The sequence below is a fragment of the Anas acuta genome, chromosome 1 (genome assembly GCF_963932015.1).
Source record: "Anas acuta chromosome 1, bAnaAcu1.1, whole genome shotgun sequence".
Classification (NCBI taxonomy): Eukaryota; Metazoa; Chordata; class Aves; order Anseriformes; family Anatidae; genus Anas; species Anas acuta.
In genome coordinates this window covers 140,314,026-140,338,720 of record NC_088979.1, presented here as the reverse complement: position 1 = coordinate 140,338,720, position 24,695 = coordinate 140,314,026, and the positions used below count along the sequence as shown (strand labels likewise).

The 24,695-nt window shown below is 46.3% G+C and overlaps 1 protein-coding gene across 49 annotated transcripts in view; it reads left to right on the top strand.

Moving 5' to 3' along the window:
• Positions 1-24,571, top strand: part of CACNA1C (calcium voltage-gated channel subunit alpha1 C) — a 475,965-nt gene extending 451,394 nt beyond the window's left edge. For 24 of the 49 annotated variants that reach the window (XM_068660757.1, XM_068660741.1, XM_068660606.1 and 21 more), the window contains 13 exons: positions 505-632; positions 2,328-2,424; positions 3,708-3,810; positions 5,564-5,665; positions 7,057-7,184; positions 8,281-8,430; positions 9,441-9,793; positions 10,686-10,712; positions 12,095-12,223; positions 12,699-12,808; positions 14,626-14,729; positions 17,182-17,505; positions 17,703-24,571. In XM_068660757.1, coding sequence (XP_068516858.1) covers positions 505-632; positions 2,328-2,424; positions 3,708-3,810; positions 5,564-5,665; positions 7,057-7,184; positions 8,281-8,430; positions 9,441-9,793; positions 10,686-10,712; positions 12,095-12,223; positions 12,699-12,808; positions 14,626-14,729; positions 17,182-17,505; positions 17,703-17,999 — 2,052 coding nt within the window. In that variant the 3' untranslated portion in view covers positions 18,000-24,571. The remainder of the gene's footprint in view (positions 1-504; positions 633-2,327; positions 2,425-3,707; positions 3,811-5,563; positions 5,666-7,056; positions 7,185-8,280; positions 8,431-9,440; positions 9,794-10,685; positions 10,713-12,094; positions 12,224-12,698; positions 12,809-14,625; positions 14,730-17,181; positions 17,506-17,702) is intronic. The other 25 variants (XM_068660882.1, XM_068660872.1, XM_068660952.1 and 22 more) reach the window with 5 other exon arrangements.
• The last annotated feature ends 124 nt before the right edge of the window (positions 24,572-24,695 follow it).

Below are 24,695 nucleotides of genomic sequence, written 5' to 3'. Positions count from 1 at the left end.
CAGCAATGACTGTGAGAATACACATATCCCACTTGCATCTGCTCCGTGCTGGCAATGCGGCATTGCTCAGAGCAACAGCACATGCTCTGCAGCTGGCATCAGTGCCCAGAACTATCCCAGTGAACAGCAGCAAAATTCTAAAAGTTTTGGTCTTGGGCCAGAATAAAGGACTTCCATCCCAGCCCCACTACCCACAAAGGATAAATCCTAGGTTCTCCCACTGCTATACCGTCCTGGTGGGCAAAGACAGGTAAATAAAAAGCCATCCTGCAGCAAACCTGGGCCTCATCCATCTAGCTGCAAGGAGAAAAATATGACCAGCTGAGGACATCCTGCCTCTGGGATCTTCCCATTTAAACTGTGGGGCTGACATGGGGGAACAGAGAAACCACCTCCCATGACTTCCTAGTTTTATGAGTCCAAATCCAGACTTTGAACTGAGAACACTGTAAAGTCTTCTGCTACGTGCCTCATCCACCAAGTCATCTTTATGCTTGTTTGCAGATCATCAATCTTTTTGTAGCTGTTATAATGGATAACTTTGATTACCTGACGCGGGACTGGTCCATTTTAGGACCACACCACCTGGATGAGTTTAAAAGGATCTGGGCAGAGTATGACCCTGAAGCCAAGTAAGTAACCCAGCCTGGACAGCAGAGCCTCTCAGGAGAACAGGCCTGTTATTTTCTGTTCTCTAGACCCAGTGCAGTAAGTGCCATATTCCTCCTGTATTTTATGGAAATATCTCACAATAGATGCCTCCACAAGGTATTACTGGTGAATCCAGAGGCCAGCAATGCAAGGATACACACAAAAATCTCAGCATCTGGGCTGCGCTGTTACCTGGCTGGATATTGCTTCACTTTCAGTCAAGGGGAGATACAGACTGCTTAGGGAGGGGACAGGAGAAAATTTAGAGAGGGAGGTTAGCAGCTTGTTTTATTGTTGCATGTCTTTGGGATATTGAATCCAATCTGACTCTTCTCTTTAGCTTTCTACTCACAGAAGAGCTGCTGTGCTGAGATCTCCATTTTGTCGTGTGTCATATAGACCCATCACAACCTGCAGCTTCACACGACTGCTTTACATGCTCTGCAAGGTTATTCACATCAGCAGACTTGCAGGGATTTAAAGTTACACAAGAACAACTCACACAAGAGCTTAACTGACATCCAGTATTATATGCTCTGCTTGACACATGCTTTGGCTTAAAGTGCATTTAGATCCCTCTGGCATTACAGTCTAGTTGACGATTGTAATTGCAAAGCTCCCTTCATAATGCAAAAACTGTGGAAAGAGACCTTAGCATGAATGAAAAGCAGTTAGTTCTAGTTAGTCTCTTCAGTTAGTCTCTTTAGTCCTGGATCTGGAAACAGTGTCAAGGTTAAGCTGGGCTCAGGCTCTGCAGAATGTGAGGCCATGTCACTGTTTCAGAATGATACTTAAATCAAAACCCTTCTTCCCATCCAGGGTGACTGTCCAGAGAGACTTTCAATATAGATAGGGAGCAAGCACAGCATTCTAATAAATACACTGTTAAATAACAAAACAGATGCTACTATTTGTGTTGGTTTGAAGGCAAGACTGCAGTGGCTGAAACCATATCATAGATAACCCCTCTCTCCAGATGACATTCTGTTACTTCCCATCTATAAATGTGCTCCTTTTTTCTCTTCCCCACCAGTGTCCCATGGTTGAACCCCCTCCTCCCTCCATGAGAGAATTCTTCTTTTGAGATAACATTTACAAAATTTAAAAGAAATCCAACTGCTGCTGTCTCAGCTGAGAAGCTTCAGGACTTTATTTTGTACTGGCTCCAGTGACAGCCCAAAACATAAACAAGTATCAGAAGACAGTGGCTCAGGGCTATGTGTATGGGAGAGAAATTGCCAGGACCAAAAAAAAAAAAAAAAAAAAAAAAGACCCCTTGTACCTCTGTAACTGCCATAGCCCTGTGGCCAACAGGCAAACAAGCATAGATTTTTAGAATGTCAGTGGTGGGGGGACAACGCCAAAGTGTCCATTTGTGCAGAGGGAACTGCACAAATGCATTCAAAACTCCAATGTCAATTCTTGCATGTATTGACTTGTGAATCACAGACAGCTGTGATTTCTGTACTGAGCTAGTGAGTTATGTGAGTATAGGGCAAATCCTGAGGAATGCACCAAGCATAAGAGTTCTGAAATGCCCTCTCAGCTATGTCCAGGTTACAGGGAGTGGCAGGCCTGGGAAGATCTAAGTGAGACTTCTAGCACTGCATTCTGCAGAGGGATCAACAGGTCGCCCGGCAGTAAGGATGCAACACTCACTGTGCTTTCTTCCTTAGGGGACGGATCAAGCACTTGGACGTGGTGACACTGCTCCGGCGCATTCAGCCCCCCCTGGGCTTTGGGAAGCTCTGCCCCCACCGAGTGGCTTGCAAAGTAAGGCACGCTGCGGCTCGGGGAAGGCTGGGAGTCACAAGCAGTTGTGGTTTGGTCTCAAACATACACACCAAGACAAAGCAGGGTGGACAGAAATAACAGGGCAAGCAAATATATCTCTAAGATTTTCTTTTGACTAAATAGTGCACACAAAAAAATCCTAGTGTGAGCACAATATTAAAATACAGGAAGAACAAGTACACATTTTCCGTGAAAACGTCTCGCTTATGTCTTCTGTTGTGAGACTCCAGCTTTGAAAAAGACTCTCTAGTGAATAATGATATGCTTATAACCTTTACACTTCCTTGCTTTGAAGTTCTTTCTTCACCTCCTCACAAGTCCCAGAGTTTGTATGTGACTCATGTAGTTGTTTTATCAAACTCAGAGCAAAACACAAAGGCCGGGGTGTATACACAGAAGTATGTGACTTTTGTGGCCTACTGCCCATGCCTTTCAGTCTGCTGTCTGGCAATTGTCTGTTGTCTCAGCCTGGTTCAAACCCCACAGTCTATGAAAGCAATGATAGTGATGGGGGATGACATCCTTTCCCCACTTTAGTACTGAACCAGGCCCATTGCGTGAAAGTGGCATTAGACAGAGCTCAGGCAAAATCAGCCCCATAATGCATAAAAGCGCAAACCAAGTCCCTGGTGTCTCTCACCTCCTGAGACAGAAGTAAGGATGTAAGATCTGGTAATGACTACACCTTGCCTCAGGTGTATGTCCTTGGTCTCAATGAAGTTCACCCTGCAGTTGCAACACTACTGAGCACCCACTCTCTGTCCTATGTGGCTTTACAGAATTACTGCAAGGTGGACACAGCCCTATATTAAAAGGGAGAGGGGAAATAGTTGGATAAAGCATAACAGCCAATCTCCTTTGTTCAAGGCTACCCCCTTTTTCAGTGAAAGATTCTGACTCTATATATATTTGCAGCAGTCACATATTTAGTGCAAATGAGCCTGCAGGTGCCTTGTGAGGTATGAAAAATCAGTTTGGTCAAGTGCCTACTGGTAACAAGGAAAACAAAGGCTAGAAAGTGATAGGCACATTGAGGGAAAGAGTATATACCAGTAGGAGAGAGACCCCAGGGCAATCTCTCACCGTAGCTGGGACAAATTATGGATATGAGAAGTACTCTTAAAGTTGTGTAACCAAACCCACAGGTCACAAATGCTGAAGTGAAAGGGGTGGCAGGTCTGGAGAACGTCATGAGTTAAGGAAGAACAAAATTGAGTCCTTGATGAAGTGTGATTGTTGTCTTTCTCCTCCTTACTCCACAGCGCCTTGTCTCCATGAATATGCCACTGAACAGTGATGGGACTGTGATGTTCAATGCCACTCTCTTTGCGTTGGTCAGAACAGCACTGAGGATCAAGACAGAAGGTAACAAGCTTGTTGAGTGCACGGGTAGCTGAGTGATGTTCACACCAAAGTGTGTTGAGCTGGAATGCAACAATAAGGACATTTTGTGTAAAATGATACCAGTTATTAACATGCAGCACATGGTACAAAAAACAATGTAAAGATGTTTGGAGGAATAATATATTCTAGGAAGAGAACAGTGTTTCTAGCTGGGTATTATCTAGAAAGCTGATGTTTCTCATGGTATCATCTCAGATTATTAATCATGTTCTTTATGATGATCTTCAAGTTAAATGTTTTAGACCAACATTCTTTGAAATGGCAATCACGGGAAGTAAGAGGGGCAAAGAAGCTTCCCCCTGTGCAAATTGGTTCCAGAGTTGGGTGGATTTTTTGCCACTGTCACCACCGATCTTCCAGTTCCTGGAAGGCAAAAGAGCTTAGACTAGAAGGCCACACCTCACTAAAATTCTTTTTCAGAGCCAAAGAGGCTCTCCTGGGAAAGAAAGCCCACTGCAACCCCTGTAGAACATCTTGTGTCCTATGAAACAGAGACCCAAAAAAGACTAGATTTTCTTGTTTGTCTTAGCCTCAAATTCTCAAAGTCATTGCCAGTGAACTTCTGGGAAATCATCAACCTTCCTGGGAAGCCTCAAACTGCTTGCTTTCTTTCCTCTGCAGGATCTTGTAAGTGGTTAGGGCAGGAGTTTGGAATGCACCCTCCTGAGTCATATTTCTGCCTCTGATGCTTTCCAGCTGTTTCATTCTCAGCAAGTTATTTAATGTCACTGTCTTCACTGCATCATATTAAGAGAGCTACTGTCATGCAGAGCTCTGTGCAACATATTTAGGAGCCTTAGTGCTTGGGGAGCAATAAGAAAAGTTGGAGGAACAGCACCTTTGGAGGGAGAAGATAATGGTGTAGTACACCCAGAGAGAAGAGAGCTTCAAGTATAAGGGGTTTGCATGTACATAAATCAATAAATCAAAGGTGACTAGTTTGAGAAGAAATGTACCTAGAAAGAAAGAATATAAACTGAATCTGTTTCAGTCATTCGCTCTCAAAGGGAGTGGCTTAATTAATAAATAACTCAATAACTTAGAGCCCCACAGAAGAACACGTAATGTCTAAGTTCAGATGGTTATGTGTAAGGCTTGTTATAGCCTATGCTGTTCTTGAGAGACTAAACATAAATGTCCTGGGACAGCCCTCCGTGTAAGAGGGTGAAAGCTCTGCACGTGCCTGGCATGTCTTCTCAGAGCACTGTGCAGACTTTCTCCAAGGAAGTCTCTTGGTACCCTGTGAAGAGGTTGATGTATGCTGGGATGCAGGGATTGCAACAGGTAATTCCCAGGTCTTTAGATTTCTAGCTGCATCTTTGCCAACAATTATTTCTGTTCCCCAAGCAGTATTTTTCCATTAACTGACCTCTGTTCTCATCATATTTAACCTTCGCTGGATCTCAATTAGAAAGCGTAAGTACTGAAAGAGACTTTCATTTTTCAGGACAAAGGAGCATTGTAGTTGCCTAGTTTCTGGCTTCTGGAGACAAACAGTAACACAGTCGCCTTCCTACTCTGAGATGACTGTGCATATTTAGTCACTGTCTTTATGAGGGGACTTCAGCAATGGTCTGAGTGCCTGTTTGCCCAAAACTTTCCACTACTGCAAAAGCCCTGGTATTTCCTCCTGAGATTGCCATGCTAGACATGCGAAATTGCTCCTCTACAGGCTCTGGCTTAATTCCTGTCTCTGATGATTTTCACCCTGCAGGTAACCTGGAGCAAGCCAATGAAGAGCTTAGAGCAATAATTAAGAAAATCTGGAAGCGCACCAGCATGAAGCTGCTGGACCAGGTGGTGCCCCCCGCAGGTGGTGAGTGCAGGATCCTGTCCCAGTCTGTGAATGTCTGTCTTTTCCCCACCTGACATGTCCTACTGCACCTCGTGAACATCAAATGGAGTACAGGGGACAGGCTTTCTTCCACAAGCTGTTACTACCTGTTTGCCTGTCTGGACGTTTCATCAGGCTGAGATCTGGTTTTGCCTGTACAAACATGTATATCGTGTTCTTACTGCTGAAAAATCAGGGGAGGAAGAAAAGGTGTTTAAATAGGAGTGAGAGATCTTCATTCCTAGATCTCACCCCACTTCAGCTGTAGGATTTGTTCCCTTGGACACTACCTAGTGCCTTGTTGGGCATATATGGCATATAACTCCTTTTTTACTCACATAACTGCCTTCTACTTGTCGAAGTAGAAATTTTGTAAGATACTGTCTGGCAACTAGTTACACCAGTTCAGACTGGCTGAGGGTTGTCCCTTGTCTGATTGTAGTAGATTTCTACGCAGTGTCCCTGGTGGGCTGTAATTACCAGGCCTGCAGGCTCCTTCTCTGCTAGGCTGCTTAGAAGCCCAGATGCATGGGCATCTAGTGGGACCTTCACTGACCTTCCAGGTGGCTCCAGGGACTGTTGCATGAAACAGCACTTGGCAGCTAGTTAACAGCCGCAGCCAGATCTTGAAACCTTGCTCAGCCTCCTCTGAAGTCAGAGGACAATATCTAATACAATTTACAGCGGGTTTGGAGGAGTGAGGAGAGTTACCTGTATAAAAGCTGAGTGCACATTTTGGCTCATCAACAGTTTGTATTGAGTGAGAATATAGCAAGGACTGAGCAATAACTGCACTTCTGGGGAGAGGTGATCACTGTGGTCCTCTCACACCCATGCTAGACACAACCAGACAGAATTTCAGTGCAGAGAAGGGCCAGATCAGGTCTGGGATGGATGGTCAGTCAGGTGCTGATAGTGAGATCAGATTAGGAGTATGCATTACCTGAGGCTGTCACAAGAGAATGCAGCATGCATTGACCCAGACTGGGAGGCTACTGCTAGAGCAAGACCACAGGAGCAAACCAGCACCAGAGGCTGCAAAGCTTAGAGGCATGGAGGCACTTTGCCAAAACCAAAGCGCATCCAGAGGTGCATAGCTATAGGTGTTCTCTGCCAGCAGAGCCAGTCTATCCAAATGCCAGGTGGACCTCACCTCCTGACTACTTACAGCAAGCTCTGGCCGTGGAGCAATCCCTTCCTTTATTCAGCCCTGCGTACTGAAGCCATAAAAAGCAGAGAAGTACTGTGGTGCCTAGGGTTTCTGCCTTGAGTTGCAAGTCTCACATTAGCAAACACACTGCTTAAAACCCTTTGCTTATTAGTTTTGTTGTGTGATGGTTTTGTTTTGTTTTGTTTTTGTTACCCCTTTCCAGACGACGAGGTGACCGTCGGGAAGTTCTACGCTACTTTCCTGATTCAAGAATATTTCAGGAAGTTCAAGAAACGCAAAGAACAGGGCCTGGTGGGCAAGCCCTCCCAGCGCAACGCCCTCTCCTTACAGGTGACAGATGGGCACAGGATGGGCAGGGGTGGTACGGTTGAGGCATTTGACCCCACTTCCCTCTCAGCCATTCTGGGGGCTGCCATGGGCTACCCTCACTAGAAAGGAGCTTGTAGACTCTTTAAATTACCATATCAGTCCTTTTGGATAGGTGTTTATCTACCACGGGCCTCATCCCGTAGCTCTGTAGGTGGAAGGCACACGTGAGGTGTAGTCGCTGTTTATCAGTCCACTGGTGCTGTTTGAAATTTGGCTTTCTTTTGGAGGGCTGCTATGAAGTGTCCAGCAGACATTTTTTTTTATTACTACATTCATTTGACCCTTTCTGAAGGAGTCATTATAACAGGACCAGAGAGAGCATGTTGCCAGGAGGCAAAATCAGTTACAAAGCAAGAAGCATACCTGGATGCCAAGGCCATCCAGTGCCTGGGATATGTTCATCACTGGGCTACAGGTTCACTGGTGGACTGCCAGGCTGTGTGAAAGAATAAGAAATCCCCCCTGGCTGTAGGACTGTGCCATTTCTGTCCTTCAGCTGTAGAGTAAGGAAGAAGGGTGACTCTGGACTTGCAGCAAGCCAAGAAGTGTTGTGACACAGGCCTAAATACAGGCTGAGGTCTCCACATACCCACAGAATACCTCCCTGGAGTGGATTCCAGTCAGTGAGGGGTTTGAGGACTGTCCAGATCCAGATGCCAGAAGTTTAGCTATGAAATATGTATTTAAGATGCTGATTAAAAAGAACATATTTTTTAGAGGTGCTGAGTACATTGTTCAGCGGGAACTGTGGCTGCTCTAGGGCTTCTGGTAGTGGATCTGAGAACCCAAAGTCCAAAGCATGCAGACTTGCACGGTCAGGCCCGTGGATTTATGGCTGTGACCTGCTTTGAAGAAGCCGAGGGACTAGCAGTGAGCATTCCTGGGTTGGATTACTAAGAGTTTCTCCCTCTCTAAGCTGGAGATGAAAGAGCAGAATTTGTTAGTATTTTTCTAGGAGCTGGGGATGCTATATTAAGTAGAAAGGCCCCACTGTTCTTAGCAGATTAACATCGCTTTTGTTTCTCACATAACCACTCGGAGATATGAAGCTCTACAGTTTGCTGTTTTGCAGGCTGGTTTGCGCACACTTCACGACATCGGCCCAGAGATCCGAAGGGCGATCTCAGGAGACCTGACAGCTGAAGAAGAGCTAGACAAGGCCATGAAAGAAGCTGTTTCTGCTGCCTCTGAAGATGATATTTTCCGGGTAGGTGCGGAACAAATTTACAAACTGAGGCTAGATTGGTATCTTAGCTCAAAGAGTGCTGTGTTTTTTGTATGCACTCTGCATTTCAGCTGGCTGCTCCTTTTTTTTGTAGACCCTACTGGGAAACAGACTGGTGGAGTCAGGGTGCCAGATCCTGAGAAATTACTTTTATCCCATTTTCTTCTCAATGGATGTTTGCCCTGTATTAAACCTAAACAAAATCATAATGACAACGGCCAAAGGGTCAGAAGAACTGCACAGTTAAGCCATCTTCCAGTCCACAGAGCATCAGCCAGGCAGACTTCAGTTTTTTATTGAGTTCTTCTTTCAGTGGCACAAGTAGTGTCCTTTCAAAATGTACCCCAGAGCCCAATAGAGACCCTGTGGTCCTGGAGGAAATTTCCAGGGCAATTGCCTAAATCTTCCCTTTCTTATTTCATTCCTGTTCCTTCTAATTGTATCCTCTGGTAATATTTCTTCTCCTTTGGCATTTCTCTCCTTCAAATCATTTACAGAAAGATGCTGTCTGTCCCTCTCATAACTCATCATCCAAAAACTAGATAACTGGCTCATTAAATCTTTCTTCATTTGTTCCTCCAGGTGATTAATAGTTTCTGGTGCCCTTCTCAAATTCCTTCTTATGTCAAGATATTGTTTTGCAACTGCACTGTGAATACCAGAGAGCAGTAACCTAGTTCTTGCCACCTTACCCAGTCATACCCTCCCAGGACTGGTGGTATTTGGACATCTTTGTCTCACCTATCCACTTGTTCATTTCTTTAAGGCCAGTCCTTTGAAATGTCTTAGAAAGATGAAGCTTTCACAGCCTGCCTGTACCCGGTCTCTCTGACAGAGAAGTCTATGCACTGCATTTTCTGGCAGAGAGAGCACCAGTCCGTAGTGCACACTTTTGTTTCTCACATTTTCTTTCCCTCAACAGTCTCGACAGGGAACACCACACATACCTTTTTACTGACAAAGGGAAAAAATTGTTTGTGTTTCTCTGACAGAGAGCTGGAGGCCTGTTTGGAAACCATGTCAGCTACTACCAAAGTGATGGCAGGAGTGCATTCCCCCAGACATTCACCACCCAGCGACCTCTGCACATCAATAAGTCCGGCAACAACCAGGGAGACACCGAGTCTCCATCTCACGAGAAGCTGGTGGACTCCGCCTTCACTCCCAGCAGCTACTCATCTTCAGGCTCCAATGCCAACATCAACAATGCCAACAACACTGCCCTGTGCCGCTTCCCCAGCCCGCCCAGCTACCCCAGCACCATCAGCACAGTGGAAGGCCATGGGGCCCCATTGTCACCCACCATCCGTGTGCAGGAAGCTCCTTGGAAACTACCTTCCAAAAGGTAAGCTGCACAGCAGGGCGTGGGCTGAGGGACCAGGGAGGGGAACGTGCATGCAAACACCGAAGCACTGCTGCCTAGCTAAAGTCACCCACCAGATATTGCCCTGCCTGCAGCCTGGACCGAGCCTTTTGGTTCTCCACTTGTGCCAAAGCCCACGGTGTGGCAGATATGCCTCCACTGCAAAGAAGCAGCACCCTCACAGACCAGCATACATGATTTCTTTGGGCTTTGTCATTAAGAAACCTTTATAAGGGCTAAAGGGAGCTTTATTTACCCTCTCTTAACCACGGGTTTTATCAACTGGAACGGGAAACTGAAAGGGAAAGCAACTGCATTTCATCTCTTAAGAGCCCAGCTGAGAGTTCTGTGGAAGTCAGCGTTTTTCAGTTAGTGCGTCACATCCATAAGGAGGTCACATAAGGCTTTCTGGGAGAAGGGGGGCAAGGCTTTCAGACATGCAATACCACGTAAAGCAAAGAAAATCCCCTTCTCTTGGCATCCTTCAGGCTGTCTGCACATAGGTGACTAATACAAGAGGAATATCTCTTTTATCAGTGCGATGTTTTCTAACACTTTCAGTAAAAGCAGGATTGAGCTGGAAATTTATTTTCAATGGAGACAGTGAGCAATGTGAAAAGGTGGAGAAATGCTGCTCCAGGATAGGATAGAATATGGCAGTTAGACGGAGGAAATTCAGTGGGTGCAGTACATATTACCCAGTAAACAAACCAATAGCTTTTTTATTTCCTGCCATCCTTAGGGAGGCCACAGGAATTGCTGATAACACACTGTGTTATCATCTGTCCCCCACATGCTGATTCGTGCTGTTGTGACACTGTTAACATGGTGTTCTTTTCTCTCCTTGCTTCCTTGGGCACCTTCCTCGAATTAGGACGCATTACTACGAAACACTGGGACGGTATGTGTTCTCTCTCCTGCTCTAACACTCTCTGGGTGTAAACCCATTGTTCGTCCCATTGAAAGACCAAGTCCTGATTTATGCTGAAGATAAGCTCTTCTTTTTGGTGTCAGTAAGCTGGAAAAGAGTTTTAATGATTGCCGTGACATCTCCAGGACATGCTCCCAAATTAGGGCTTTTCTGCCCATTGGCAGATAGCAATGCACAGACTGTTTCTAGCTGGTTTCTTGATTTGTGGAGGTTTTTTTAGAGTTCCTATCTGGGCTCACACATCTAGGCACTCTCTGGTCACAGTGCAGAGCAGTATACCCTGGCATGCTTACAAAAAAAAAATGTTTTGGCTAAACGCAGATTGTTGAAAAGGGGGAGCTGCCATGTAGTGAGTTCTCCACCTTGCAGCTTAGCAGTTTCACTGGTCTCCCATCTCAGCAGGAAGGTCACTCCAGCACTGTCCTTCAGATTGTTTTGTACTATGCATATACACACTTCTCCTGGTGCTTTATGCCTGAAACAAATGAGAAAATAATGTTTCCTATCAAGTCCCTGAAAGATTTAAAAACATTAAAAAAATCTCTGTCACACTGCTTTCTTCTGTGAATGCAAGTAGCAAACTGACTCTAATATCTCTATGTCAGTATTTCAAAGATTCATGCTACCTTCAGTTTTTACTTTACTTCTCAGAAAACAGACTCAGAATGAAGTGAATTCTGAGGGCTGAGACTTGAACCAGAAGGACAAGGAGAAGGCAAGCAGGGAAATAAGGGCTGTCACGCCTAAGAGCTTGAACAGATCCTGCTGCATGAAGCAGAAGCACCCTTCAGTTATTGATGAGAAAAAAGGGACCAAAGGTGGAAAGTACAGAAAGGAATGAACAGGAATGAGAGCATGAACAGGAAACAGAAGGGAAAGATGATGCAAAATAAAGGATTTGGGAGGCAGAGGCCGTGCTACACAGAGCTGAGAGGGTACTATCAGTGTCGTGGAAGCTTCTCTTTGAAATCTGTAACCAAGGCTTTTGCAACAAGAAAAAACAGATGCATTTCTAAGAACCCATCTTAGATTTTACCTCAAGTTCACAACTTTGGGAAAGTTGGCACTGTGATGTGTGCATTTATAGAGTCCATATAGTCACAAATGACAGTAATACATGTATGTTTCCAGTATTTTTCAACATTGTTAAGAAACTTCCTTTGAAAGAGGGCGCAGACAGTGGTTGTTGCTTTTGTATTTGTGAACTCTGCAGTTTTGTTCAGTCATTGATTTTTCTATGATAGCTCTTCAACATTATAATAAACCAAGACAGATGGAGCCTGTCATTCTTGTCTCTATAACAGATTTTCTTTACCATCTCTGTATTTTGACTTGTCTTTTTTGCTCATTAGCTCCAGTTCCAGAGACAGCCAGCTGGCAATTGTTTGCCAAGAGGAAGTGTCTCAGGATGAGACTTATGATGAAAATTTGAATGAAGACATTGAGTACTGTAGTGAACCAAGTCTGCTCTCTACTGAAATGTGAGCTTTGCAGCTTTAGTCAAGGTGTTTGGGTGGTTCTTGAGTTAAGGGGGGGAGGTGGGAAGAGGTGACATTTCTCTACAAAAATTTCAATTTACGGGATAAGGCCAGAAGATTTTAGTCAGACAACTCAAATATCAGATGATAATGGGAAAAATAAATAAATAAATAAATAAATAAAGCAGCAGTTCAGCCCTAAGGGGAAAAAAAAATGAAAGGGAGATCTTTTGCCTAGGATTTTGCTTCTCTGAATGATGCATCTGGATGTGCAGCCCCCACCCCACATTCACTTCCACTGCCTAATGTTCCCAGATCTCCTGTCTCATGGTCTCAGTTGCTTCTCCTGGACCCCTTAGCAAGCTCAGTAGCTGCATCTGTTTGATAGCATGATCTTCCTGGCTTTCCTGCTGGAAGAGGGGTTATTCTGTCTGACACGAGCTGCTTTTCTAGAATCCCTGTGTTCTCTCCTTTGCAGGCTTTCATACCAAGACGATGAAAACAGACAACTTACTCCACCAGAAAACAACAAAGCAGAGGACACCCGACACTCTCCAAAGAAAGGGTTTCTGTGCTCCTCAGCACTAGGTAATGTCCCAGTGTGACATGTGGGCTGTGCTTTCCTCTGCCTTGACTGAGTTCTCACATCCTGCTGGAGAAATCCCAGTGTGTGTGGGCCTGGGTGTTGGTGCTTTCTGCATTTAGCTCACGAAACCAGGAATCCCATGGTGTACATGCAACCCTGATCAGGCAGGTGACTCTACTGACTTTATGCTCAGTCAGTAGATGAATCTGTGGCTGTTTGGATAATCCCTGGTTGTTTGGATAGTCCGTGAGATCTGTTTGATTAAGGCTGCATGTTGATTAGAGGAGTTTATTAGAGCGCTGTAGGCTCTCCAAACAATCACCAGGGAGTCACTGTATTGACTAGCCTTGGGTATATGGTGTTCTGTTCTGTGTGTGTTCAGCGGGGAAAAAGGAGAGGTTGTTTCTTTTGTCTGCTACAAGGAAAACAGTGAATTTCAGATTAAGCTAACACAATGCAAATTTGCTTTCTGCTCTGATCGTACCTGGAGATTTTCAAGTGTTTCAAGAGAGCAAGTATGCTCAGGTGGAAACCATGAATTATGAGATTTTACAAAGGTATCAGGATAAACGTTTCATCCTTTTTCCCGTGGGGAAAAAAAAAAAAAAGAGAGAGACATTTGGAGGAAAAGCTAAAAAGAATCCTGTAAGGAAAGAATCCTACAGAAAAAAAGCTAAAAAGGATCCTGTAAGGATTCTTTTAAGAAAAAGCATCCTATAAAGTGTTGATTTTTACAAAATAAACAGCGACAGTCTATGTAGTGTATTGTTTAAAGTGAGACTTGACTTAAAACCTCTTAAATCCTCTTCAAAATGCTTATACAATTGAGTATGTAGGCTCTTATACAACTGAGTATATATGCTCTGTAGCAGATACTTTCTCCATTCCCTGAGAGGCCCTATTCTCAACAAATCAATAATATAGCTACTATTTTCAAAATTTGAATTTTCTTTCTTACTTTACAAAAATGTCAATGGGGTCAAGAAGTAGAAAAAAATATTTTAGTGTGCCATGCAGCTCTATCTTTAATAATGTGTTTATTTGCCATTCTTCAGAAGAAAAGCCTGTGCAATTTTTCATAAATATACTTTGCAGTCCTTTTAAATTCCTTTATAAAGAGTACACTTCTCATAATTACAGAAGTTTAATTTCATACCAAGCAAACAATGTGGATATTTCAATAGCTCCTCCCAATTATTATTTTTTTTAAATTACTTTTCTGCTTCCATTTCCAAAGTTCTAAAAGCACCACATCTGTACATACTCAAGCCTCCATTCACCAATGAATAATTCACTTCCACCTGATCCTGGTATAGACCACAGCCTGTGGTACGTCTGGCAGTTAAGGGCCCAGAACAAATGCAGGTGGGAGGCTAAAGTCACCTGAGCAACCCAATATCTCCTCCTGCATGTTGGGCACAGCCAGGCACAGTGACAGAACCTCGGTTGCCCTATCAGCCCTACCGAGGGATTTACCTGAACCAGAAAGGTTTGAGAACACTTTCACTGCTTAGGAGGGAAGTCAGCTGCACAGTACCTGCTAGATCCATTTTTTAAGGGAGGAAAACAAAAATCATCACCCAGAGCTTTATCTTGCAGCTTGCTTGGAGGATAGTGTCGGTTAGTCCATGATGCTCTCATTTGTTTTGCAAATACAAGTACTTTGGAAGAGGCAAGGTGTCAAGGGGAAGCAGACAGCGCTTAAAATGTGGGCATCTTTGCTGTCTCTCCAGCAGGACTGCACCAAATGAAATTGAACTCAGATTACCTGTAGTGTAGTGTAAGTGATGGACACAGTTGTTTGTGTTTGGTGTTTCAGGTCGAAGAGCATCTTTTCACTTAGAGTGTCTGAAAAGACAGAAAAACCAGGGTGTAGACGTCTCGCAGAAGACAGTTCTGCCTTTACATCTGGTACATCATCAGGTAAGCATTGACAACATCAAAGGGCCCAGCAACACAACTGAGAATCTACTGTCTGCCCTCCCATTCCATCCCAGACAACCTTGAGACGCCATCTGAGATAGCTTCTCACCCATATCAAAGGTCCAATTTTTAGGAACTGTATTTGCCATCACACTCACTCCTGATTTCAGGATTTTTATTGTTCCCAGAAGAATGCTACAGGGACATGTCCTTTGGAGTTATCATTACCTGATGTCCATGAAAGAGCAAAATAAAAAACTATCTATAGGATAAAAATAACCACTCAAATTGCACTCCAAAGTGCAATTACACTGGCTTTGATGGTAGTACACATATAAATAAAATGTGCAGGGTCTACTTTTATATTAATTGGAGGTAGCCTGTAATGGCAATTAATCATTTAAAAAATAGCTGATTGCATGTAATTAATCAGCCTCTTAAGCCCTTTATAACTGCATCTAGCAGCCTACCAAATGTGTGCTTTGGCACCTATCTAGATGATTAACCAGCTGTCATAGTCCAAAGTACATTTATGTCTTTTATTTGGATGGCACCACTGTCACCATAAAAGAAACGGGTGCTGTGGCAGCACCAGTCCTGCAGCATGGGGCATCCTGCTCCGTGCAGTTCCCCAGGGCAGGGCAGGACAGGGGCACAGGGGCAGAAAGTGCCACAGGAGTGGTAGGAGTGAGAAGTCATAGCAGCTGGAGGAGTGAGAGATGAGCATGCCTGAGACTCTCTGCATTTTCTCACCTCCATTCCCAGCAGCAGCAGCCAGTTATGCTGTAAGGACCAAGCTCCAGAAAGCAGTGATCCACAGGGAGCTACAGCTGTGGCAGGGACAAGCAGTGAATGTATTGGGGCACAGGGGCTGTGAACAGCTTCCCACCCTCCCCATAGCACTAATGGCCCTCCAGAGACCTCCTGCCCTCCCACAGCAGTGCAGATAGAGGGGACACATGTCTCCTACCCTCTCAGCCCACCCAGCTGGCAGACTCACCTTCTTCCAACCTGTACAAAGAGGATGGAGCTGCTTCACCCTTCCTCATCCCACTGTGCAGCCCCAAACCTAGTTATGGGGCCCTACCCACCCCAGCATCACTAAGCTGGACTGCAGGGTTACCCTGAAGTAGGCACCTGGCCTCTGGTCGGCAACACCCAGCAGTGTCAGTCCATTTATAAAATCATCAGCCTACAACACTGCTTCAAATGAGGACACGAAGCAGAAAGGTTGCCTCTGCTAAGCACAGTGGATTCAGTTGCTCAGGAGAGCTTGAAGGGGTATACTCATGAAATACTCATACATAATGATATGTAAATATATGCAGCTGAAGCTTGAAGCAATATCTACGAGCTTCTTTCAGCCTCCTCAGTACTTTACATTTGGGATAAACACCTTGTATGTATTTCTCCCAACAAGCTGAAAAACTGGTTCAGTTGTCCTACCTGACAGATCTAAGGCTCTCCTTGAAGTCCCAGCAGTTCAAGGGATGTGCTGAGGCCATCATAGCCTGCAGGGTGTGACTTATATAGATGAATTTTTAAGGGCTTTCTTCATCATTGAAATTTGGTAGGAGTCTGACACCTAATTCCTGAGAAAATGTTTGTGAACCCTGTTGGTGACCAACAGCTGATTCTTTTGTTCACCTGCCGCTGAAATTATTAGCACAGCATGCTGATAGCAGTTGTCCAGAATTTCAGTGGCAGATGGACTGAGCTTCACTGGACTTCAGGTATCTAAAAGTTAGCTGCCTAGTTCAACTGGTCAGCTCAGTCCCACTGTGGTCAGCAGGGAAACAGCATCTCCAAAAGGCAAGTGTGAGTCTTGTCTAAGTCTTATCCTCCAGAGAGCATTTTCAAGTATCTGAAAGAGGCCAGAGGCTTGCTGGTATCCCTCTGCACAGTTAGCTGAGACTAAACACAGAGCTTGTAGATAGCTGAAGCTGGGGGAGACAACCAAACCCAAACAAGATGATTCTCTGCAACACATCCACATACTTTTGTGTTTTCTGTGCCTTTATTTCTTTGCTCATATCAGACAGTCGTGAGCTCTGTGAGATGAGCTCCCAACTCTGATGGCTTTGCTTACAGAATGAGGCAGCAGTTGCCATGAATGAGGCATCCGATCAGCCCTGTGCAGTAAGGGGCATCTTGAGAAATTCATGTTATCAAAGGAGGCTGGATGACTCAGAGGCTGTGTGCATGATTTTGGGAAGGAGTGGATGGCTTAAAGCATAGTCATCAGATATTGATCCTCCCACCAACAGCAGATGCCTTAAAATCCAGTGGTGGATTTGCAGTTATCAGCAACTGCAGACATCTAAAATTCACATCTGGTGTCCATTCAGGTTCTACAGCAGATACTTTCTGGGGTAGCAGACCCTTTCTGGGGTCATTTCTCCATCACCTTGCCATTCCGTCCCTCACTCACCTCACTCCCCTGTGTCCGCAGGCGCTAGCAGTGGCCGGCCTGAGCCCCCTCCTGCAGCGAAGCCATTCCCCCACCACGTTCTCCCGGCTGTGCGCAACGCCGCCCGCTACGCCCTGCAGCCGCGGCTGGCCGCAGCAGGCCATCCCCACGCTGCGTCTCGAGGGGGCAGAGTCCAGCGAGAAGCTCAACAGCAGCTTCCCGTCCGTGCACTGCAGCTCCGGCTTCCCCGACAGCACCGGCTGCAGCAGCCCGAGGAGAGCCAGGCCGGTCTCCCTCACCGTCCCCAGCCAGAGCGCAGGGAGCAGCAGGCAGTTTCACGGCAGCGCCGGCAGCCTGGTGGAAGCGGTAAGGCCACGGCGGCAGGAGGGATGTGGGCAGCGTGGGGGGAAGCCCCCTCAGTGCAGGGGTCTGCAGGGTGGCTGGGAGGAGGAGGAGAACCACCAGGGATAACACGGAGGGGCGCACGCGATGGGGGCGCGAAGGGGCTGGTGGTGCATGGTGCTAACACATCTTTGTCTCTGGTTCCCCGCCTCCTTTTGAAGGTCTTGATTTCGGAAGGACTGATGCAGTTTGCTCAAGATCCAAAGTTCATTGAGGTCACAACCCAGGAGCTCGCAGACGCCTGCGACATGACGATAGAAGAGATGGAAAATGCAGCAGACAACATTCTCAATGGTAACAGCAAGCAGAGCCCCAATGGCAACCTCTTGCCTTTTGTTAACTGCAGGGACGCAGGGCAGGACAGTGCAGGCGAGGAAGAGGAAGAGGTGCAGAGCCCGGATTGTAGAAAAAGTCAGGAGGAGCTCAAGGACAGCAGGATTTATATCAGCAGCCTGTAGTTGCCAGGGCTGGAAGCGATGCTGGTTTTTTATTTGTTTCAATGTTCCTAATGGGTTTGTTTCAGAAGTGCCTCACTGTTCTCGTGACCTGGAGTAACCGGAACAGCGTTCTTCATTCATTTCTGTTGGGACGAGTCGCGGAGTTGGGTGGTGTCAGAGAGCTTTGCAGGAGCGGATATATCCCCGGCACGTGGCCGTGAAGGAAGAGCCAGGAGGAGGAGGAGGAGGAGGAGGAGAGGCAGCTCCCCTTTTCCCAGTCCCTGCCGCAGGACCGCCGCCTGCCCACAGGCTGGCAGGACGCCGCCCCACGCCTGTACAGCTCCTTCGCACGCCCCGCGCCCGCCCCGCGCACGGACTCCCAAGCCGCGCCCTCCGCCGGCTTGTGTTATTTAAACCGGGTTGGGTTGGGTTTGGTTTGGTTTTTCTTTCTCCATTGGCATTCGGTAGAAGTATAAGGATAGCTGCGTTTTACCAACCATTATGTACACCGGGAGTTTGTAACTTGATTTGCTCGCGAGCGGCAGCTCCTTTTTTTGTTGTTGTTTTGTAATTTAACGGCAGTAGGCAATGCACTTGATGTAGTCTTGCACATCCGAGTGGTCGGTTTGGGTTCCTCTGAGTGCCACACGTAGTGGCTGCGAGCGTGGGAGCGGTGCCGAGCGAGCGTGCACACGCGTGTGTAAGGTCGGGCCGTTCTCCGCATCCCAGCCTGGGCCGTGGGACATCCCTACCCGGGGCCATCCGGATGCAAAAACGAGCCCACTGTCTGTGCTTTGAAAGGGGAATCAGTAACTCTTTGCATTTTCTGTTCCACAAGATATGCAAAAACAATGCAATAATGTTAATTTTAAAAATACAATTGTAAGTCGTGTTGGCATTAAAACTGTATAGACAAAAAAATTACGGGGGCGGGGGGGACAAAAAAAAAAAAAAACAGAAGGCGTTACGCTTCGATATATTCCGTGTGATGTTTTATTGCATTGATAATGTTTCTGTTGAAGAAACCGTTATACTTGAATTCAGGTCAGTTTCAGTATTTTTCAAATATTTTTTTAAAATGAATTGCAATTGTGCCAAGCAAATATAATGAATCGAATTAAGTTTGTTTAAAAAGACAACGAAAACCAGAATCACTTCTTGTATATTTTGCTGCATGTCAAGTGAATCATTTCGTATTTGGAATGTGCCAAGCTTTACCTTTGAACTTTTAAGTGCTTTTCTACGTGTGGTTGGGGAAAAGGGGTACTATTTTTTTTTTCCTTTTTTAATTTGTACAATGAACAAAGTGTACCTGGTGTAAGTAACTATTCTGCAATCCACTGACAGGTTGAACGTTACTGATTTTGCATATCTTGTGTTCATTATCCTTCCTCCTCACCCCCTTTAAACATGCACGATGACTTTACTGGTAGAGAATCTTTCTTCCCGAGACCGGGACATTTTATTCAGGCTTTGTCCTCTTTCCTATTGCTCAGTCTCTCTAAAGGTCTCTTCCCACTAGAGGGTGGCAAGATCCCCAAGCCCGTTTGGCAGATCCATCCTGCACGTTCAGCTGGCACCAGCAATTCAGGGAGCGGGGAAAAATGCCTGCTTTCAAATTGCTGTTATTAAATAGCTCATCCTGATGGACTAGAACAGGATCCTGGGATAAGCAAAGGCAAAAAGCAGAACCGTTAGCAAAATAAAATTACCTAATTCTGGACTGAAAGCCCAGGGAAAGTGAGGGAGGGAGCTCTGGATTGTTGCTTAGGAAAATGGCCGACCTCAGGTCAAGACGCAGATGTGAAATGACTTTTTTGTGGTCCCATTCCCTCTTCCCAGGCCCTAGCCCACAGGCCAGGCTCCAAGTCACAAAACATCTGATGGCACGGCGTGTCCCAGACGTATTTCCCCCCCACTAAGCGTGAACCTCTGCTGATTTTCCTCACGCTGGTGCATGGCCCTAACCAGTGGCAGAGGCTGAAAAACAGGGAGCTATTATTAGATTTTATGCGGCTGATTTCTGTCTAGACTACTGCTGTTTTTTCTCCCTTTTCAGGTTGTTTCACAAACTTGCAGATCAATGCTGAGTTAGGAGGTGTGATCTGACTCAGAGCTAAACTTTCGTTCCAATCTTGAGCTTCACAGATGTGTGAGAACATCATTTGTTACATATGCTGATTACTTTATTTTTGTAATGCCCTTGGGTTTATTTCTTGATTCCGTTGGGGTCATAAAGCAGAAATAGTGAAACGTATTTTTGACAGTGTGCTTTTTTCTGTGTTACTTTGATCTGGCCAGTAGCAGCTCAAGATACCTCGCAAACAAATCCTTGTAAACTAAGGAAAGATGAATCCGTTTAAACAATGCGGCATCAAAGTCCTAATCCAAGACTTCCCTGGAGAAAGCAACCACCTGATGTCAGTCTGTCTCTTTTCTTTTCCATCCCTCTGACTGTTGGTAGTGCTGCAGTGCTCCAAAGCTAGCATGGCAGGAAATAACGCTGTGCTTGGCTGTGCCTGAAAAAGGAAGCAGTGTAAGGGCTCCTTTCTCATTTTCTTCCACTATAAAGCCCCCCGGACCCTTCCAGGAGGAGGCAGAGGTGCTCTTCCACCTGATGAACAAAGTACAGATCTAGATTAGCGAAGGCAGTGGGTGTTCTGGGTGTTTGATGGTGCGTGTCACCTTTGAGGATTTTTCCTTAAAAAAAGGAAGGAAAAGGGTGGAAAGGATCACACCCCGCACATTCCCCATGAAAGCTGTAACTCCCTCAGGGATGAGAGCCAGCGGTGGCTGGGGACAATCCCCGCTCCACTGGAGGATCACTTGGGCCCTGCAGTGGGGAAAACTGGGCTAGCTGAGCGTGCCGACGCCTTGTGGGTCTGAGGGACGGGTGTTAAATTCAGCAATTGCTGGTGCCAGCCGTGCAAATTCCTCTTTCCAGGAGGGTGGCTTTTGTTTGCTTGTTTGTTTTTGTTTTCCGTTTGAGGTACTTCCAACGTGCACGTTGTGACAGGCCTGAGCAAAGAGCTACTGCCTCCTGTAGGTGAGGTGGAGTCTGGGGACGGTGGGAAGGCCGGGGGGCAGGTGCAGCTCCTGGAGTGTCCTTCCTTTCCCCGTGCCTGGGAGCCGACGGTGGGTTCGATCACTGTACTGTGGAGGAACCGGTGGCCGAGGAGCGGCATGGAAGGAAAGGAAAGAACGGGGAAAATGATCTGCTGTTTGTCACTGAGCATCTCTGACTTGCAAGAGTACGCTGCAGACTAAAGACGTTTCTTACAAAACAACAAACCTCCTCCCTTTATCACTCCTGCTCATTATTCCAGGCAGTACTGGGCCAGCCACACCGGGTGCATTTCTTTTTTCTTCCTTATTCTGTGTGGCTGATGCGATGGAGAAGGAAGTGGAACTCACGGTCCGGAGCTGGAGTTTCGTTATCCACAGACCTTTTCTGCATCATCTGCCTCTTTCAGCTGGACACACGAATGACGATGGTTTCAATGCTGCTGCTGCTGCTACTGCAGGGGTCCAACTTGGTTTTTCACCCTGCCCACCACACCCCAGCACGGAGGGACAGCCAGAGAGGCGCCATGTACAGAATCGCATCTATTTCTGCTTTGTTTTCTGACTCAGAACCCTGCCCCCGATGACTATGACAACGATGACGAAAACAACAACAACAAAAAAAGGGCAAATGCATTTTTTACATTTCTTGATAATTTCCAAAGCAATGTATCATTGCTTTCTTTAGACTGACGCCAATATAACAGTTGTATGGGTCTCAGCCAGGCTCCTGTGTCTTTTCTGCCTGATAGTTTCAGATCGCTGTATGAAATGTATGCACGTTTGCACACAGACACAACCGCACGAGGTGGCAGCACCACGAGCCCATGGGGTTGTTGCCCTGTGCCATAGATGAAGTTGGAGGCCTTGCTTCGTACGTCTAGATGAGAAACCCCAACCGGCGAGCTGAAGTGAGGCAGCCCCCCCGGGACAGAACTGAGCATCCTGAGATACACGCACGGTCCCGTTGGGACTGTCTTGGTGGCAGGGGCAGGGGGGGGGAGAGGAAACACAGGATGGGAAAGCTGGAGCTCAACAAAGTTGTTGAAATAAGCAGAATCCAGTCGGGGGCTTCTGGTAGCGGTGAGATTTTGTTAGTTCTGACAATGAAATTTGTAGTGCGTGTGAGGAAAATACGCCTGGTCATCAGAAGCCCCAGTTCCCACCTTGCTAACACAAGGATAGAGTGCACTAGTGGCCAGGGAAGTTTTGTCAGTGTAAAGAATGTGGAAAACAGAACTAGGCCCAGAAAAAAAGAAAAAAAGAAAAAAAAAAAAAAGATTATATTTTTCTTGCATTTATTTTCTTCTCCAAAGAAGACTAAGAAATATAAATTTAAATAGCTGCACAGGGTTTATTTTCTCTTCTTTTGAATGTTGCAAAGTTCTTAAAGTGTTATTCTGGGTTAGCAAGCCCAGGGCCCAAGAGGCTTCCGATGGGTTCTCAGTCTGCTCTCTGTTGAGCTTTGCTCTCTGTTGCTACTTTGCTTCTGGACAGCTGAAACCACTGTGGCCTCACTGCTACAGCACCTGAGATGGGGTGGGTGAGGGCAGAAGCACAGCAGAGGGAGATGTCCTGTACTGAAAACACACTGGGCTCCAATTGCTTTAGGAGGAGTAGCATCACACTGGAATGGGGAACAAAATAAAAAATAAAAATAAATAAATATATATATATATATTAAAAAGCTCTTCTGAGATAGAATTTAGTGTTCTAGTTCAATCCTCCATTCTTCCCCTACCCCCTACGGGGAACTTGACTTAACTGTTAACACTTGAGCATAAAAAACAGGCCTTCTTTAGGGGCATGGGGCTCGATTCGGTTGCCTAACTGTGCATCTCCTGCCATTTGAGGTACCCTACAGTGTTCTGCCCGGCCTGCAGCTGCAGGTCCAGAAGGATGCAGCTCTTCCCCGGGGCTGGTGTCTCGTCTACCAGCCCCACACGGGTGGCACAGACCTCAGGCAGCAGGGGACAATTAGACAACTCAACCAAGTCCCTTTCCAAAGGGCTAATTGAGAGGAGCAGCACCGATGGCTGAAGTAATAAGGGAATCTTCTCTAGCATTACCAAGGGCTTAGCGAGGCGTGATCAGGAGCCCACCCCCACACCCCCATGCCGCTGTTCTCCTGCACCACGTCGTGTGGGTAACCTCTGCAGCCTGGCCCTTGCGTCCAGGGGCTGGGGCCTGCACCCTGAGCCCCGCGGGGCCGTGGTGAGCCCAGGCGTGGTTAAACCCCACCACAGATTTTTTTTTTTTTTTTCTGCCAGTGTTCACACAGCCCCTTTCCAAAGCATTTTCCTGTTCAAGACAGACCCACAAGCTCAGACACCGTTCATTAGCCTCATTGTTCAGGTGGCGAAATGCCTGCGTTTTTCCGTTCCGTTTTGCATTTTGTCCAGTCAGGCAAAAAGCGAGTTCTTCCCCAGACGGGCTGTAATGCTTGTAATATTTTAAGCATCCTAGGCCGGTCCGCTCCCATCTCAAGCAGGTAGACTGGCAGCCAATACTACCTAAACATCATCAGCTTCACGATCGCTCACAGGAGTGATTGGTTCAGGATTCTTCAGTCTTGACAGTTTGAATGTGGGAAGCTTTCAGAGGAGGAGGAGGAGTGGGATTGTAAATATCTCTGACAAACATTGCTGCATCACACACAAAAAGAGGGGGGAGATACTTTTAAAACTGCCTTAAAAATCAATTCCGAATGATGGAGTCTCCCTCCAAACGATTGCCAACCGGTAGATCAAGGGATAAGGCGCTTTGGGTGAATTCTGGCAAGAAGTGGTTGGAATCTGGTCCAAGTTTGGAAGTGAAAATGTAATTTAGGAGCTGATCTCTCGCTCAGTCTGACTTCACATCCGCACCAACGACTGAGCACTGCAGGATCAAAGCTGTTTAAGGCATGGGGGGTGCTGTGTCCGGCCTTTATCTGTACGGCACGGGTCTGGCCCAGCAAGGTACTGCACACCTGCGTTTCCCAGAGACTTCAGGGAAGATGGGGTTCCTCAGCACCTCTTCAGTTCAGGCCCTGGAGCATCATTTCCTGCTCTGATCATCAGCTATAACTGTTGATAAATATAAGTGTTTTGCCTTCATTTGAATTGCCCAGAGCTGTAAAATGACCTCTCTCAAGTATAAAGCAGTCCAGATATAAACCTCCTCTCCCACTCTTCCCTACGCCCCCTGCCCGCCCCAGCCCTCCCTTGCACCTCCACCCGAGCCCCTTCCTCTCTCAAGTCTTTACCTCCTTCCACAGTTTTATATCTAGTTTTCATGAACCCACAGAAATGCTTTTGTAAATAATGCTGTACAGTTTGTAACCGTCATGTAAGCCTGTCATCAGTGCCAGAGTCCGTCTTGCCCTCTCGCACGTTTTAAAGTCAACAGAGGAGAAAGTTGGAGCGCATGGCCCGCGAGCGAGCTATGGGGGTCATCTCTGTGCGGGACAAATGTATATTCCTGTAAGATTGCATTTTTATCTAAGGAATGATGTTATTTTAAAATTGCTAATAAATTTCTAAACAATGCCCAGGTTCGTTTAATATTGTAAGCGGTGTCCGAGCTCCTTTGGCGGTGCCCTGCAGCCCCTCCTTTGCCAGCAGCCGACCCCTCGCAGCTCTGGGGGTCTCTCCTGTGTTGGAGGGGCTGCGG